This window comes from Pseudorca crassidens, chromosome 11, assembly GCF_039906515.1.
Source record: "Pseudorca crassidens isolate mPseCra1 chromosome 11, mPseCra1.hap1, whole genome shotgun sequence".
NCBI lineage: Eukaryota > Metazoa > Chordata > Mammalia > Artiodactyla > Delphinidae > Pseudorca > Pseudorca crassidens.
Window position 1 is genome coordinate 48,961,042 of NC_090306.1, and position 16,113 is coordinate 48,977,154.

At 57.8% G+C, this 16,113-nt stretch overlaps 2 protein-coding genes across 19 annotated transcripts; both read left to right on the plus strand.

Moving 5' to 3' along the window:
- Positions 1-38: 38 nt before the first annotated feature.
- On the plus strand, positions 39-7,146 carry ARHGEF25 (Rho guanine nucleotide exchange factor 25). Of its 6 annotated transcripts, none has more exons than XM_067697108.1 (16): positions 40-226; positions 518-632; positions 2,914-3,128; positions 3,265-3,360; positions 3,441-3,514; positions 3,685-3,751; positions 3,941-4,044; positions 4,234-4,303; positions 4,423-4,512; positions 4,610-4,702; positions 4,892-4,942; positions 5,116-5,193; positions 5,379-5,579; positions 5,731-5,911; positions 6,179-6,390; positions 6,696-7,146. In XM_067697108.1, the coding sequence occupies exons 1-16, from the start codon at positions 128-130 to the stop codon at positions 6,804-6,806; spliced, it is 1,857 nt and encodes a 618-aa protein (XP_067553209.1). In that variant the 5' UTR covers positions 40-127; the 3' UTR covers positions 6,807-7,146. The 6 variants fall into 6 exon arrangements, with proteins under 6 accessions (XP_067553210.1, XP_067553209.1, XP_067553212.1 ...); XM_067697111.1 differs by having other exon boundaries at positions 42-226; positions 6,179-6,294; XM_067697109.1 differs by lacking the exon at positions 5,116-5,193 and having other exon boundaries at positions 39-226.
- On the plus strand, positions 7,102-16,071 carry LOC137202108 (solute carrier family 26 member 10-like). Of its 13 annotated transcripts, XM_067697095.1 has the most exons (20): positions 7,102-7,186; positions 8,644-8,701; positions 8,795-9,357; positions 9,827-9,937; positions 10,501-10,658; positions 10,850-11,014; positions 11,275-11,427; positions 12,158-12,240; positions 12,390-12,537; positions 12,648-12,761; positions 13,752-13,829; positions 13,919-14,014; positions 14,426-14,532; positions 14,644-14,713; positions 14,786-14,902; positions 15,046-15,079; positions 15,159-15,241; positions 15,339-15,393; positions 15,510-15,616; positions 15,928-16,071. In XM_067697095.1, the coding sequence occupies exons 3-20, from the start codon at positions 9,015-9,017 to the stop codon at positions 15,964-15,966; spliced, it is 2,061 nt and encodes a 686-aa protein (XP_067553196.1). In that variant the 5' UTR covers positions 7,102-7,186; positions 8,644-8,701; positions 8,795-9,014; the 3' UTR covers positions 15,967-16,071. The 13 variants fall into 13 exon arrangements, 12 of the variants coding, with proteins under 12 accessions (XP_067553196.1, XP_067553198.1, XP_067553202.1 ...); XM_067697097.1 differs by lacking the exon at positions 7,102-7,186 and having other exon boundaries at positions 8,590-8,701; positions 15,510-15,675; XM_067697101.1 differs by lacking the exon at positions 7,102-7,186 and having other exon boundaries at positions 8,590-8,701; positions 15,213-15,241.
- Positions 16,072-16,113: the final 42 nt, after the last annotated feature.

Genomic DNA, 16,113 nt, shown 5'->3' on the forward strand with positions numbered 1-16,113 from the left:
AGTGGGGGCGGAGCCTGGCAGGGGGCGGATTCCGCGGCTGCAACTCCCCGGACGCACGCTGGCCTCAGAGCCCCCCAGCTTCCGTGCCCCCTCGGCTCTGAAACTTGGAGGAGGGTAGGGGTCCAGCATGAAGCCCCCGGAGCGCCCCGCCCCTGGCCGCACTGACCGGATACTGGGGGTCATGGGGGGCATGCTGCGCGCATGCGCCCTACCCGGGCAGGAGGGGGTAAGAAAGGGGGACCACGGTGGGGTCGGGGGTCTTTAGGGGGCTTCAGGATGGCTGCACCCCACAAACTCAATTTACCCGCAAACAAGAATCCTTCGGGGTAGTCGCAGGAATCCAAAAGTTCCATTAAGAGCATCATAGGCACGTTCTTGGGTAAACTGCTCCTTCCACCCCAGCCTTGGCGAAGACCCTTTTATAACAAAGTGGATTTTGACAGGAGGGAGAAGGGGAAGCGGGAGGTCTAGGCTGGCCTTGGAGGGCGGGTTTCTTACGATCACTCTGTCCCCGCAGCCCCCGAAGAGAAGCCCCCTAGGGCTGGGGGGGACCGAGCCAGAATCTAACTGTACGGAGGGGAATCAGAGAGGGGAGCGCGAACGCGAGGTCCCCGCCTGGGCTCCGCTGCCCGGTAAGAAGCTAGGGGTGGGGTGGGGCATAGTTTGCCATCCTGCGCAAAGTGGCGAATTAAAAAATATGCTGCTCGTATTAGTATAAAGGTTCGCATCTAATTTGCATGAGACCCATATAGACGCTGAGACCTCCACGCTTCTTCTCGCCCTCTAGCCCGCTGTGTGTCCCCCACCTCAGCGGGTCCCGAGCCCCCGCTGGCGTAGTGTCCCCGCGCCCCACCCCTGGCCCCTCGCCAGCCGAGTCTCCAGGACTTCTCCTTAATTGGTGATTAGCCTCAGCTGGAGTCCCGGGGCCCGGAGGAAAGAAGGGTCCGGCGAGAGGGCGGCACCCGGGCTGTGTTCCCCACAAAGAGCTCCCCATTCACGCATCCCCTACTGGGGGACCTTGTCCACCCCTGCGCGGCTAGAGACAGTCCCAACCCCAGGACCTCTTCGCACAGGCTAAGGCCCCATCCGCCGCGCCCTTCTCCGCCGCAGAGGCCGAGGGGCGACCCTAGCCGACCCCGCCGCCGGGCTTAACCCCCACGCCAGTGCTCCGCAGTCGGAGCCGGAGATGCGGGAGGGAGGGGGAACCCGGGGCTGGGGAGCCCAGGCTAGAGAGGAGGGGCGGAGGCGCTGGGGACTTGGAGTGGGTACGAGGTGGTGCCTGGGGGAGGGGGAATTGGGGCGGGAACCCAGCACTGGCTGAAGGGGGAAAGCGAGGGAGAAGGCGGAGCTGGGCCGCAGAGGCCCCTCCCCGCGGCGACCCGGCGGCGGGGCCTGTTATTCTGCTCGCCGCTCGGCGGGGACCCGCGCAGCGCCAGTGACTCGGGGAGTCGGCCCCCGCCTCCTCCCCTGACCAGGCCTAGAACTACCCCCAATCCGGGAGGCCGGAGACGCAGCTGGAGCGGCTGCCGCATCCCGGCCCAGCCTCCTCCACCATCCCTCCCCTTCCCGCTGGACATCTGGACCCTGGGCCCCGCACCGACTGGGTTCCGGAAACCCTCCCCGCCCAGCTCGGCGGCCCGGCCCCGCGCCGCCCTCTCTACAGAGTCCCCAGCCCTTTTCCAGACCAGACTTCCGCCTACCCCTGGACCCCCGCCTTCCAATTCCCTCCCTCCCCCCGCCTCCCCCAGCCTGGAGCGGGGTAGGAGGGAGGGGGGGTGTGCGCCCTGCGCCGTCCCCGCCCCCCGTGGTTCCCCCTGCATGGCCTGCCCGGGTCGGGGGTGTGGGGGGACCCGGGCGCCATGCGGGGGGGGCAAAAGGGGGGTCGCTGTGCCTGTCCCCGAGTGATCCGAAAAGTGCTGGCAAAATGCGTCTGCTGCTTCGCCCGGGGGGGACATGGTGAGTGTAAGGTCGCGAGGGCCCAGTGTTGAGTGGGGGGCGGGCTGAGGGTTCAGGACTTGTGTCTGTCCCGGCCCTAGGGATTTAGAGGCTGGAGACTATACCTGTGTTTTCCAGGAAAGTGACCTAATAGATGATCTCTAAGATCCCCTCTTGCCTTCAAATTTCTAACAGTTAAAAGTTAAGGAAATTGGGGAAGGGGCAGGGGACTCCTCTCAACTGAGTGTGAGAAAAACCCATCCACAATCCCCTTATGCCTAGACCACATCTTCCCTGAAATCCTTCTGCTGAGAATCTACTTCAGATCTGAAGAAGGACAGGGGGATGGAGGAATGAGGGATGAGGGGGGTCTACCAGGGGCTTTTTCCCAAATCACAGCTCCGCTGTCCCTGAGCCCAGGCCAAGGATAACACCGATGAGCTCTCCTCACTTGCCCCCTCTATTGGGTTTGTGCATGTGCTGGGAAGGTGGGCTGCAGAGGTCTTTTCTTTTTATAGTGACTAGTGCACTTGGTGGAGGAGGGGTCTGGGGGTGGCAGATGGGCTCTTAAGCTCTTTTTCTCCCCCCCCCACCACCACCCTTCTCAGAGAATGGTCTGTACCCATTGCAAGGGGGAGGGTTGTAGGAGAACAGATGGCCACCCCCAGCTTCCAGTGTCTTCCCAGATGGCTGCCCTTACCCCCATATTGGTGCCATGCTCAGATATGGGGGAACCCCCACATGTAACTGGGGGTTCCAGGCCTAGGGAGCCAGGTGTTTTCTGTCCTTCCTCCCAAGGGTGTCCTGGTGAAATTTTCTCTCCCGGCCAACTCCAATGAGGATGGCAAGAAAGTGAGCCCTGAGGGAGAGGGGCTGAGCATCACAGAGCAGAGACTCTCGGAGCTCCCTAGGGACCCTGAATCTGGAACTGAAGCAAAATTTATCACCCCCTTTCTCCCCCTACCCCACCCCCCTTAGAATCCTATTCCATTGCTGGCAGTGAGGGGAGTATCTCGGCTTCAGCTGCCTCGGGTCTGGCTGCTCCCTCTGGCCCCAGCTCTGGCCTCAGCTCTGGCCCCTGTTCCCCGGGACCCCCAGGGCCAGTCAGTGGCCTGAGAAGATGGTTGGATCATTCTAAACATTGTCTCAGTGTGGAAACTGAGGCAGAAGGTGGCCAGGCTGGACCATATGAGGTGAGGAGGGAGCACCAGAGAAGCATGTAGGACATCCATGAAGGGTGCTGGGAGAGGGCAGGTTGAGGGGGCCACTGGTCACTGGGGAGACACAGCTACTGTCCCTGACCTTTGAGACTTGACCTCTGGCCCCCAGAACTGGATGCTGGAACCGGCTTTAGCCACAGGAGAGGAGCTGCCAGAACTGACCCTGCTGACCACATTGTTGGGGGGCCCTGGGGATAAGACGCAGGTATGAAGACATGAGTCTGGCGTGGCTTCCCTCACCCAAGAGGCATCCATTTGCTTACTCTGGGATGTTCTTCCTTACAGCCACCTGAAGAGGAGACTTTGTCCCAAGTCCCTGAGAGTGAAGAGGACCAGAAGAAGGCTCTGGAAAGGAGTATGTAAGTGTCCACACACTCTCTATCCCAGACCCCCGCAGTCGTGCAACTTCCAGAGGATTGTCTCTCACATTTTAGATTTGAGACTTGGAATTTCCCCTGAGGTTGGCTGTGGTAATGAAGGGGCTTCTAGTCCAGGAGGGAGGAAGTGGCTAAACCTGTTCTCTTCCCAGGTACGTCCTGACTGAACTGGTAGAGACAGAGAAAACGTATGTGGACGACTTGGGGCAGATTGTAGAGGTAGCTCCCTTTTCCCTTCCCAGCCCTGGCCCAGCCCCTTCCCTCTCCCCAGGGCTAATGTTAGGAGATGCCTTGTTGCTCCTCTGTCCCACCTTCCCAGTCTCCCCTACATCCTGGACTTCTTGGGGAGGGGAGGTTCCCACCAGGACTGGCTCCACACACTCATGTTCCCACCCAACCTTCCCACAGGGTTACATGGCCACCATGGCTGCTCAGGGGGTACCCGAGAATCTTCGAGGTCGTGACAGGATTGTGTTTGGGAACATCCAGCAAATCTACGAGTGGCATCGAGAGTGAGTGATGGATCCCTGAGAGCGAGGGGAAGGGGCGTATGTCTGGTGGTCTCTGTATCCTACCCACGGGCCCACTGTTGCCTGAGGAATGTTTGGAGAGACTTCGCGGGGAACACTACCAGGGCAGACAGCTCTGAGTTGCTTGGAGTAGGGGTATTTGACCAACCTTTTCCCTCCCTACTCCTCCAGCTATTTCCTGCAGGAGTTACAGAGGTGTTTGAAGGATCCTGATTGGCTGGCTCAGCTATTCATCAAACATGTGAGGCTTGAGAGAGTGGGGCCCAGGAGGGGAGGGGTTTGGGAGTGGGTCAGGACTTTCTGGAGATGTGCCCTCTCTCCTCGCTCACTCTACTCTTTCTTGAATTTTACTCCTGTTAGGAGCGCCGCCTGCATATGTATGTGGTGTACTGTCAGAATAAGCCCAAGTCAGAGCATGTGGTATCAGAATTTGGGGACAGCTATTTTGAGGTCAGTGGCTGAGATACCTTGGGGAAAGGGGGACAGAATCGTCAGCATGAGCAGGCTTTCCAGGCTGCAAAACCACCCCATCTGTCCCTGTCCCCAGGAGCTCCGGCAGCAGCTGGGGCACCGCCTGCAGCTCAACGACCTCCTCATCAAACCAGTGCAGAGGATCATGAAATACCAGCTGCTGCTCAAGGTCGGGGCCACCTGTTCCCTGGGGGCACGGCTGGTTGGGATGGCCCTTTCCTCATTCGTCTCCCCAGGGTTCCTAAGGCTCCCCACCCAGACTTCGGGGGGGGCCCTCACCTGTGTCCTCAGGGGAGGATGTGAGGGCTTTTGAGGATGTTCTCATAACCTCCCTGAGCATTTCTTCTCTGTGTCTTAGGATTTTCTCAAGTATTATAGTAGAGCTGGGATGGAAACTGAAGAGCTGGAGGTGAGTACTCCCAGATCTCACAGGACACACCACGCACACCTCATCTTCTTAGTCTCCTGGGTTCCTCCAGCTCCACGGGTGGTGAAGGGGAAGGCTGGTTGGCGATAGAGACGTGGTCTGAAGACGCCTCTTTTCCAATGATGACAGTGCTCTTCTTTTCACTTGTGTCCCAGCAAGCTGTGGAGGTCATGTGCTTCGTACCCAAGCGCTGTAATGACATGATGACCCTGGGGAGACTGCGGGGGTTTGAGGTACAGGGATGGAGCAATGCTCTTCTGCCCCAGGCTGAGCACTCAGGAGATCCTTACAGGGAACTGTGCTCTCCTGGGGCTGACAGGAGATGGTTGGTTGGGAGTGTCAGGGGAAGGAGGGAGGAGCAGAGAGTTGCCCCTTTTCTCTTATTGTTTTTCTCAAAGCCACTCTCCTTTGGTTTCAGGGCAAATTGACTGCTCAGGGGAAGCTCTTGGGCCAGGACACATTCTGGGTCACAGAGCCCGAGGCTGGGGGGCTGCTGTCTTCTCGGGGTCGAGAGAGACGTGTCTTCCTCTTTGAGCAAATCATCATCTTCAGCGAGGCCCTGGGAGGAGGAGTGAGAGGTGGAACGCAGCCTGGATATGTGTACAAAAGCAGCATCAAGGTGGGGAGGGTGTCCCAAGGGAGAGGTCTGAGGATAGGGGAGGCCTCTGAGAGGACGGTGGCCCCTCACATCCTCTTTGGATTTGTTGGAGGGGACAGGAACCAGAGAGGGCCTGAAGAATTGGGGGGCTACCTCTTATTTGCCTATCCAGGTGAGCTGCCTGGGACTGGAGGGGAACCTCCAAGGCGACCCTTGCCGCTTTGCACTGACCTCCAGAGGGCCAGAGGGTGGGATCCAGCGCTATGTCCTGCAAACTGCAGACCCTGCGGTCAGTCAGGCCTGGATCAAGCAAGTGGCTCAGATCCTGGAAAGCCAGCGGGACTTTCTCAATGGTGAAGCTCTCACCCTCCCTCCCCGACATCCTCCCTTGGTCCTTGGATCTCCTGAATCCCTCACGGCCCAATCTCCAGTCCCTGCCCTCACCCCAGCTTCTCCCCATCCCTCATCCTCACTTTTCCACAACTAGCTCAAGATTTAGTAACTCAGAATCCCCTAAAGCCTCAAGCGACTTACATTGGTGGACAGTCCTTGAGAGCAGAGCCCCTGGGAAAGGGCGTGTCTCTGCTGTAACCCTCCTTCTGTCCCTTTGTTTGCCCCAGCACTGCAGTCACCCATTGAGTACCAGAGACGGGAGAGCCAGACAAACAGCCTGGGACGGCCAGGAGGTCCTGGGGTGGGGAGCCCCGGGAGAATTCGGCCTGGAGATCGGGCCCAGGTCAGCACACACACGCCCATCAATGGCTCTCTTCCCTCCCTGCTGCTGTTTCCCAAAGGGCAGGTGGCCAGAGTCCCCCTGTCCCTGGACACACAGGTATGAGGAATGGAATTCCCTGGTTGTAAGGGCAGAATGGGGAGGTCCTCTCTTGTTCCAGGATCCCCAAACCTCCTTCCCCTGTATCATTCCTTTCTTCCACCACCTTCCTTTTGTCTGCCCCTTCCGACTTCCCATCTCTTGCCCTCCCCCACTCCAGTTTAACCCTGAGAGAAGCTGATGGTCTCAGATAATCTAAGATGTCTGGCAAGAGGGGGTGGCTTGACTAGGGCTTACACTGACAAGAGAGGAGTGAGGGTGGATTCCTGAACTTTTGTGGTCCTCTGACTTGAGTCTCTCTTCAGGCCTCCAGTGACATCCCCCAAGCTCCTCATGACTCTCCTCCAGTTCCACCAATTCCAAACGCCCCCCCCTGCCAAGCCAGACTTGCCAAGCTGGATGAAGATGAGCTGTAACTGGTGAAGGCCATGGGGGTGGTGCTGACTCAGCCACTCTGTTCCCCCAGGAACTTCAGGGCAATCCTTCTGGCAGCGCCCCAGAATTCCTCCCTCTTGGTGTATCTGGAGGGTGGGCGAGGCTGGGAGTGTCAACTTGCAGGAGGGAACCTAGACTCAGAAAGACTTCTTTCTGCCCAAGAAACATAGGTTCCTTCAGCCCCCACCCCTATGCATGCATCACAGGTCCCCCCCAAAAGGGTAGGAGGGCTGGGGCAAGGGCCAGACAGAAACTATTGGTTTTGTTTTTGATTTTGTTTTTTCTGTTTTTTGAGAATAAAGGTTTTGTTATATCACTAAAGCTGCTGTCTTGGCAGAGGGAAGGGAAAGCTGAAGTAGGGGTAAGTGGGGTAAAGGGGTATGGAAGAGATCAGCTGGCCCCTCAGATCAGTCACTTGAGGAGGGGCCTGGTGAAAGGAGAAGGGTGCGGGATGTAAGATAAAAGATGTCATTATCTTTGTCCCTCACCTGCGGTTGCAGCAACTCTCATCCAGACCTGGAGCTTAGGGCTACTGGAAAACCCTAGAACCTTGACGTATCCTCCCCTTTGCCCAGTCCCTCTTTCCCTCCCCTCTGGTCTCTGTTCTAGACCCCACTGGAAAGCCCGCTGTGGGGTGACTTCCCACCATTCCCCCCAACACCCAGATTCTAAAGCTCCGAATGCCCAATGTACCTTTCTTTCTGGGGCCACCATGTTCAGCTCAGGGAACATGGGGAGGTGAGAGGATGCTGGGGTGCTGTGTCCCCTTCTGGCTCTGGGTGTCCTTACTTTTGCTGTCTGGGAGGTTGTAAGGCATATCCATACTGAGCAGGAAGGGATTCTTCTTCAAGCCACAGACCCAAGAGCGGAGAGCCCAAAGGGGTCTTCACCTCTCCCAACTTCTGGGACAGCCCCTGGGACAGAGAGCCAAACGTGCAGAGATCCGTGTCCAGATGCCCTGTCCTGGGTCCTTGGGCATCGGTGTGCCCACTGTGTCCATCCGTCCCCTGGGCCCAGTCACGTGCACTTGAGCTTCCTCAGCAGACAATAGACTGCTGGGGTGGGAGGGTGAGGAAGAGCTGGAGTCTCCCTGTGGGCCTGAGGTCTCTCTGGCCACAATGGGGGGAGGGACCTCTAAGGTGGAGGGGACAGGACGTACAGCCCAGATAAGACTTCTGGGGAACAATAGGAGGAATTGAAGAGGGGAGACCCACCCTCACTGTACCCCACCCCCAGGGCTTTGGGGTCAGGGACTGGGGAGGGCTGCTAAGGATTCGTGTGAATGGAGGAGGGGATGGGGCAAATAACAGAATTCTGGAGCTCAGAACCTTTGAATCTCTTTAGGGACCACAGGGGTACATGAGGTGGGTGGGTGACCCTTTTGTACTTAATTTAACCACATACGTGTTGTTGAGTGCCTACTTTGTGAATAGCACTGGAACGTAATAAACAGTGCTTCAGTGTTTTTGGCTTCTGAGAAATAAAATCAAAGTTCCCTGTCTGTTCAGTGTTCCCCCTGAGGCCCTGAACTGGGAATTTAGGCCCAGCCACTCCCAGCAGAGGTGTGTGTGTGGCAGGGCGGTTCTCTATCCATCCGTATCCAATAGCAGCTGCTTCCCATCTAGATAGTTTGTGAAACAGCTGAGGCCAATGGAGCCCCTTACACTTTCTGGGGACAAGCTGCGCCCCATGAGGATTTGGGTCTGGGGCGGGGCGGGGAAGGGAAGTTGGAACGCCGCTGAACTTTCTTGTGGGCAATGCAGCGGCCCTGGGAATGACCAGTAACCCTAGAGGAGTCAGCGTCTGTCTTCGCCCAAGGTGCAGATGCGGAAAGGAACCGGGAGCGAGAAGGCGGGAGTCAAAAGACCCAGGAGCGGTAAATAGTGGGTGTTGGGTGATGGGGCGCGTTTGTCTTTCGCCCTGCCTCTCTGGCTCCTAACCCTTTCCACGGCCATCCCTCCCCCCATAGCAGGCTGCAGAGCGAGCGATCTGGCCAAGGATGTCTGAGGAAACGCCTAACGTAGAGACACCCCCTCCCCAAGGCGCAGCCGGCTCCTGACTGTAGAAGGTCCCCAAGAGAGGGCGCCCTCCGGGACGGGATTGGACCCTGCTTCGCGGAGGCGGGACTCGGGGCCCGCGGGCGGAGGGGTATTTAAGACTGGGCGGAGTTGGAGGTGGCAGAGGGCAAAATGAGTGGGCTACCCGGTGCCAGCACCTGCCCAGGTCCGGGAGAGGCCTCCGACCTTAAGTCCCCCCTGGGCGCCAAGTTCAGGGAACCTCTTACCGAGGCCCGGTTTCAGCAGCTCTTCGGAGACGCAGAGCAGGAGCCCGAGCTACTCGCGGAGCCCCGCTGGTCGCGGCTGCGCCGGCTTTGGAAGCGGCGGGCCCGCGCCTGTTCCGGACCGGGGCCGTGGCCCCTGCTGCGGGCGCGGCTGCCCCCGCTGCGTTGGCTGCCCCACTACCGCTGGCGGGCCTGGCTGCTCGGGGATGCGGTGGCCGGAGTGACCGTGGGCATCGTGCACGTGCCCCAGGGTGAGCGGCGCCAGCAGCAGCCTGTCAGGGGCCCAAGCTCTAGAGGGCTTCGGGTTGGCACGGGGCCTGGGAACCGGGAGCGAAGTGGTGGGTTAGTGTGGCTTGAGGGATCGGCGACAGGGACCTGAGGCCAAGTTCTGGGTAAGGACAGTGGAGCTCCATCAGATCCCCACCCCCAGCTCCCCTCATCTGTGCAATTATGCGCGAAGTCTTGGACACGGTCCGGCCCAGGGAACTGGAGAGAGGCAGGACGCCTGCCCCCCAGGACGCGGCCGACACAGATCTCTGACCTTGTCCGCCCCACGACCTCCCATCGAGGCCCGTTAACCCCTCAGTTCCCTCATGTGGCGGGATTTAGATTCCCCGGGCCAGCCTCTAAGAGTGCGGGAAGGGAAGGACAGTCCTGGAGGCTGGGCACCCTGCCGCCTAACCTACACACCGGAGACCTTTCCTTCCACTACTCCCCCAGGCATGGCTTTTGCCCTCCTGACCTCTGTGCCCCCAGTGTTCGGACTCTACACTTCTTTCTTTCCCGTCCTCATCTACACCTTGTTGGGTACTGGGAGACACCTGTCCACCGGTGAGTGACCCAGTGACTCCTCTCCTTCTCTGTGGGGTGGAAAGGACAGGGGTTTGAGGCTTCCGTTCTTGTAAGCTCCCTCGCCCTTATTCCCGTCTTCACGCCCCCCACCTTCCCTTCCGCCTCTGCCGCTACACTGCCGTGAACCTCTGACCTAGACAGTGCTCGCTGCGGGTGCTGAGTGGGTGCAAAGAGGCGGGAGTTTACTCGGACTTTTCCCCTCCATGAAATTTGGTTAAAATGAACGTCTCTACAACTTGGAAGAGGGGAGAGGAGATACTCTGTCGCCCAAAGGAGCAGGCAGTCCCCAGGGCGTCTGCAGGAGGGGGCAGTGACGCAGTTGGGAGCAGTTTTTTCCCGGCGGGCGCTCCCTCCTTTCCTCCCTCACCGCTGGTTCCGGGCTGCTGCACCAGCTCTTGGCCCCAGAGTCTTCACCTGAGCAGCAAGCCTTCTAGGAGAGGGCGTCTGACGGCAGCATCCTGGGCGGAGAGCGCGAAGCCTGGGCTGTCGCCGCGCCCCAGGTGGCACAGCTGGTGATCTCTGCGTTTGTCCCCCGGCCCTAGGAACTTTCGCGGTACTCAGCCTTATGACGGGCTCGGCCGTGGAGCGGCTGGTGCCTGAACCCCTCGAGGGGAACCTGAGCGGCATTGAGAGGGAACAGCTGGATGCTCAGCGGGTTGGTGCGGCTGCGGCCATGGCCTTCGGGAGCGGGGCACTGATGGTGAGGGAGGACCTTGGGGGAGGACCCTGAGGGAATCCACGCTGGGGGCCCGGAGAATTGGGCCAGGGGAGAGGGAGGGACAAGTCTCCAGCACCGGTCTAGGCGGGAGAGGTGCGCGGACAAGCTGGTGCACTGCGCCGGGGCTGGTCTGCTCCTTCTCCAGTGGTGATGGCTCATCTTCTCCCCTGCAGCTGGGAATGTTCGCGCTGCAGCTCGGCGTCCTGGCCACCTTTTTGTCGGAGCCTGTAGTCAAGGCGCTGACCAGTGGGGCCGCCCTGCACGTGCTCGTGTCCCAACTGCCTAGCCTTTTGGGGTTGCCCCTCCCGCGTCAGATCGGCTGCTTCGCTCTCTTCAAGGTGAGGGTGGGAGAAGAGCGAAGAGGCTTCTAGCGGTCCTGGGAAGAGGGAAGCCCGTAAAGAAAGGAAGTGGGGGCGAGTGGAGGGATAGTGTGTGGCATGGGCGGAGAAAAGGTCAGAACCACGTGGCTGAATGAGGGTCGCTGAGGAGGTGGCAGCCCTGATGGGAGCCAGGAGAGGCCTCGCCTCAGTCTGGCGGGTCCGCGCTGGGGGCAGTCGACCCTGGCCCCAGGCCCTCTGCTCACTGCCCCTGCCCGTAGACGCTGGCCGCCGTGCTGACGGCGCTGCCGCGGAGCAGTCCCGCCGAACTGACCGTCTCGGCGCTCAGCCTGGCGCTGCTCGTGCCCGTCAAGGAATTGAACGTGAGGTTCCGAGACAGGCTACCCACCCCGATCCCAGGGGAAATCGTCATGGTGAGGATGGGGTCCCAGCCCCGTGCACCGCACAGACCCTGCCCGTCCGGTAGGAACTGGCCGCTGCCGCCCCTTCATGGAGTGCAGAGAGGTCACAGATGAGAGGTCCTGCTTACATGTGTACTTTTCCAGGCCTCTTCCCAGAACACTTTGACCCTCGGGAATCCCCCACCCAAACGTCCCCCCTTCTCTCAAAAAGCCGGCTGTAGGCCTCTTAGAAAGCCTTCTTCCTCCTTACAGCGCCCCCTTGCGGTGTCGCTCGCCACGGCACCTTCGCTCCCGTCTCTCCCCTCGCCGGTCCCGCACTGTAATTCACGGTTTATCTTCCTCCCCGCGTCCACCTACATTTCTCTCTCCCGCCCCAACTAAACAGGCTCTCCTCGTCTCCACGGATACCCCATATATCCCTTGATATAACCCAGCTTCCCTGCTTAGAATGGCTCGATTGCACCTCTTGATATCCACCATCCCTCATAGCAGCCCCCTCTTACTTCTTCCTGTCCCTCTCTCTCCATAGCTCCAGGCATACATCATTCTTCTTTCCCATCCCCAACCTCCTTCACTCTAAACCAGTTGTTAGGCATCCATCCCCAAAACATCCCAGCTACCCCAGTTGCTGGGCTCCTGCAACCACCTAATCCTGCGTTGCAATCCTCTCTCATATTGAGCTCCTTCCAGCATCTGCCAGGGGCCTGTCTCCTCCCATGCTCTAATTTGCTCTCTTTCCCAGGTGCTTCTGGCCTCCGTGCTCTGCTTCACCTCTTCCCTGGACACAAGATACAACATCCAGATAGTTGGATTGCTGCCCGGAGGGTAAGAGAGAATGGAAAGGCACCAGTTTTCTTTCCTCACAACTCTCCCACCCAGCACCTTCCCCTGTCCTGCCCTATGCCATTTCCTCTCTCTTGCTCATATCCTTGTTATACCCAACCCATTCTCACCATGGATTCCTCTCTCTCTAGATTTCCCCGGCCTCTCCTCCCCAACCTGGCTGAGCTGCCCAGGATTCTGGCCGACTCGTTGCCCATGGCACTGGTTACCTTTGCAGTGTCTGCCTCCCTGGCCTCCATCTATGCAGACAAGTACAGCTACACTATTGATTCCAACCAGGTGTGACTTTGAGTGAGGACCCCAACCTCATTCAGGGGACAGCCCCCTAATGGGATTCCCCCCTCCCAGCCATGCCTTTGTCTCCTCTTCATCTCACTGCATCCCTCCAGGAGCTCTTTGCACATGGTGTCTCCAACCTCATCTCCTCCCTCTTCTCTTGCTTTCCCAACTCGGCCACATTGGCCACAACCAGCCTACTAGTGGATGCTGGTGGGAACACACAGGTAAGATCACGTCCCTGGGTGAGGAGAAGGGGGGAGGGGCATCCAGGTTGGGTGGTGGTGGAACAAGTGGAAGATTGGCAGATCCCCAGTTGGCAGCTCTATAGAGAAGGATGGAATTCTGTGAGGGAAGGTGAGTGAGGAGATGGGATTACCTGGGTAGGAGGTATAGAAGAGAAGAAAGGTACATTAAGACCTTTGTAGACTCTAAGCACTGAAAAAGTTTATGGTGCCCTATGTGCAGTTCAAAATAAGAACAATACTATCTGGAAAATAAATTTAAGAAACAAAATTCTGGTGTTTTTCCTTGTGAGGACATTTTCTTTTAAAAAGAAATATCACATATCAAAGTCTCTCCCTAATGTTTTTGGTTTCTTGTACTTTGTTGGTGCCCTAAGCATGTGATTAACCTGCTTTTAGGGTCATCCAACAATGGCTTTTAAGATGAAGGTAGGCTGGTGGGGGAGGGATAAGTTGGGAGATTGGGATTGACATATACACACTGCTATATATAAAAATAGATAGCTAATAAGGACCTACTGCATAGCACAGGGCACTCTACTCAATACTCTGTAATGACTATGGGAAAAGAATCCAAAAAAGAATGGAGATATATATATATATATATATATATATATATGTATGACTGATTCACTTTGCAGTACAGCAGAAACTAACACAACATTGTAAATCAACTATGCTCCAATAAAATTTTAAAAAAAGATGGAGGTCAGCTACAAAAATAGGGATGTTGAACTGCATCTTGGGGCAGACCAGCAAATGACAGGCATTTAATTGGGGGAGGGGAAGGTAGGTGTGAGCGGCAGAATATCAAGCAGGGGGTTGAGGAGTGAGGAGTATCAGTGTGGAAGGGGATTTGGGAGGAGGGAGACTTCCAAGGAGGTTGAGGCAGAGTAGGCAGGGAGACCAACTCTCACGCGGGGGTGGGTGAGGTTCCCTCCCTTCTTTGCTTCCGTCCCTCCTTCCCTCTAGGTGGCAGGCCTCTTCTCCTGTATGGTTGTCCTGTCTGTCCTGCTGTGGTTGGGGCCCTTCTTCTACTATCTGCCCAAGGTAAGCAGCAGAGGAGGTGGAGGGGTGGCTGGGATGGGTGGCGACATCCCTCCACACTGGGGTGGTCAGCTTACCTCCTCTGCCCCAAGGCTGTCTTGGCCTGCATCAACATCTCCAGCATGCGCCAGATGTTCTTCCAGATGCGAGAACTTCCACAACTATGGCGCATCAGCCGCGTGGACTTTGTGAGAAATGGCAGCATTACCCTCGGATGCCCCCTCCCATTTACCAGCGTCCCCAGCCTCTGCCCTTGATCGAAGCTAATTGTCCCAGTCCTAAGTTCTGCAACCCACCCCCCCCCAACATGTATACCTCCTAATCCCTTTACTCAGAGACAAGGTGAAGGGTGGAGCTTGAACCTCTTCAGACCTGAATATTTGTAACTCCCCAGATGGTTCAAGGTCTGGGGTCATTACACTTGGTGTGTATCCCCTATTAGGTCCATCCCGTTCCTTCCTTCTGTCATTGTTTCTACTTTCTCCCGGGCCATCCCTCCCCATCACTTGCCCCGGCAGTCACTGCCCCTGGACCCCTTTCCCTGGCAGGGATGGCCTGGCATTTCTTTTGGTCATTTCGCTCCCATCCATGTCCTGCAGGCTGTGTGGATGGTCACATGGGTGGCTGTCGTGACCCTGAGTGTGGACCTGGGCCTGGCTGTAGGTGTGGTCTTCTCCATGATGACTGTGGTCTGCCGCACCCAGAGGTGGGAGTAGAGATGAGGGGAGTCAAGATGAGCGGAGGGAAGAGAAAAGAGTGCCTGGGGTGACTCTCCAGCCAGGTCAGGCTGGGAATCTGACCCCAGCTTCCCGCCCAGGGTACAGTGCCTGGCACTTGGACTGGCTGAGGGGACAGAGCTCTACAGGCCACTCAGAGAGAGTCACAAGGTGGGTGGGCTACAGCCGAAGAAGGAAGGGAAGATTAGACTCGGATGTTTCACTGACCCTCTGACCCCTTAGCTCCTCCAGGTCCCAGGGCTCTGCATCCTGAGCTATCCAACACCGCTCTACTTCGGGACCCGTGGGCAGTTTCGCCGCATCCTGGAGTGGCACCTGGGGCTTGGAGAAGGAGGCAAGGTGAGGGACTTGGTCAAAGGGGCATGTGGCTTCTTTGGGGGTGGGAGACAGGTGGGTATTCTGGGGGAGGGGGTCATTGTGCTCAAGGGGTGCATGTTCGTGCTTGTGTCTCAGAGATGGTGACTACCCTTTTCTACTCACAGGAGGCTCCAAAGACAGACGGCCCACCTGATGCAGGTGAGATGGGATGACAATGAGGGAGATTTGGGCACGACCCATGGAGGCATCTGGGTACTCCTGCCTTCTGCCATCCTAGTTGCTGAGCCTGTCAGAGTGGTAGTCCTAGACTGCAGTGGTGTCACCTTTGCAGATGCTGCAGGGGCCAGAGAAGTGGTTCAGGTGAGGGAGAGGGTAGGTTAAGGAGAAAGTCCCCTTGTCCCACGAATACTCTCTGATATAGGATTTAACCCCCTGCCCTCCCCCCCGCCCCACGTAGCTGGCCAGCCGATGCCGAGATGCTGGGATCCACCTTCTCCTGGCTCAGTGTAATGGTGAGATGTGGAGGATGGAGGGATCTGGAGAGTGGGGAGTGACTGGACGCTTGCGGGGAAGGAAGAGGACACGGTGTAGTTGTAGGACCTGAGAGCCTGACCCCTTCTCCACACAGCCTCAGTGCTGGGGACACTGACCCAGGCAGGACTCCTGGATAGAGTGACCCCAGAACAGCTGTTTGTGAGTGTCCAGGATGCAGCTGCATATGCCCTGGAGAGACTGGTGAGGGGGCAGTAGCAACGGGAGTGGAAGCCAGGAGGTGCTGGGCTATGGCAAAGGAGGTGTGAGTCAGTGACTGAAGATCCAGGCAGAGGGATTTGTGAAGGGGGCTGAGGAGGGAGATGAAGGAAAGGGGTGAGGATGAAGTGATTAGTCTATATAAGACTAAACCAGGGAGACTGGGCCCAGCTGTGGGTGAAGAACTGAGGAACTAAGGTTCCAAAGCAGGCGGGGTACCCTGAGAGGTCTGCCAAATCTTGGGTGAGGGAGGGGGGCACCTAATCTACTTCTGACATGTCCCTTCCCTTTTCCAGGAGCTCACTGGTCCAAAGACTTGCACAGTGTGGGTCTGACCCGGTCATGTGGAGTGTGGAGGGTCCCAAAAGCATGTGTGTGAGGAGGGCCAGGGTCCCCGAGCCCCCTTACTTAATGTAACTAATAAAATGAAGCTGAAAGTCTCTGGGGTTCATGAAGTGAGTCTGGGTGTCTGCACACAGACC

Excerpts from the sequence above, each read along its gene's own strand:
- LOC137202108 (XM_067697095.1), top strand. The coding sequence starts at position 9,015 with ATGAGTGGGCTACCCGGTGCCAGCACCTGCCCAGGTCCGGGAGAGGCC. Across the intron at positions 13,830-13,918 it reads TCTTCTACTATCTGCCCAAG|GCTGTCTTGGCCTGCATCAA; the intron begins GTAAGCAGCAGA and ends CTCTGCCCCAAG. Across the intron at positions 14,714-14,785 it reads CACTCAGAGAGAGTCACAAG|CTCCTCCAGGTCCCAGGGCT; the intron begins GTGGGTGGGCTA and ends CTGACCCCTTAG.
- ARHGEF25 (XM_067697108.1), top strand. The coding sequence starts at position 128 with ATGAAGCCCCCGGAGCGCCCCGCCCCTGGCCGCACTGACCGGATACTG. Across the intron at positions 633-2,913 it reads CGCCTGGGCTCCGCTGCCCG|AATCCTATTCCATTGCTGGC; the intron begins GTAAGAAGCTAG and ends CACCCCCCTTAG. Across the intron at positions 3,515-3,684 it reads AAGGCTCTGGAAAGGAGTAT|GTACGTCCTGACTGAACTGG; the intron begins GTAAGTGTCCAC and ends TTCTCTTCCCAG.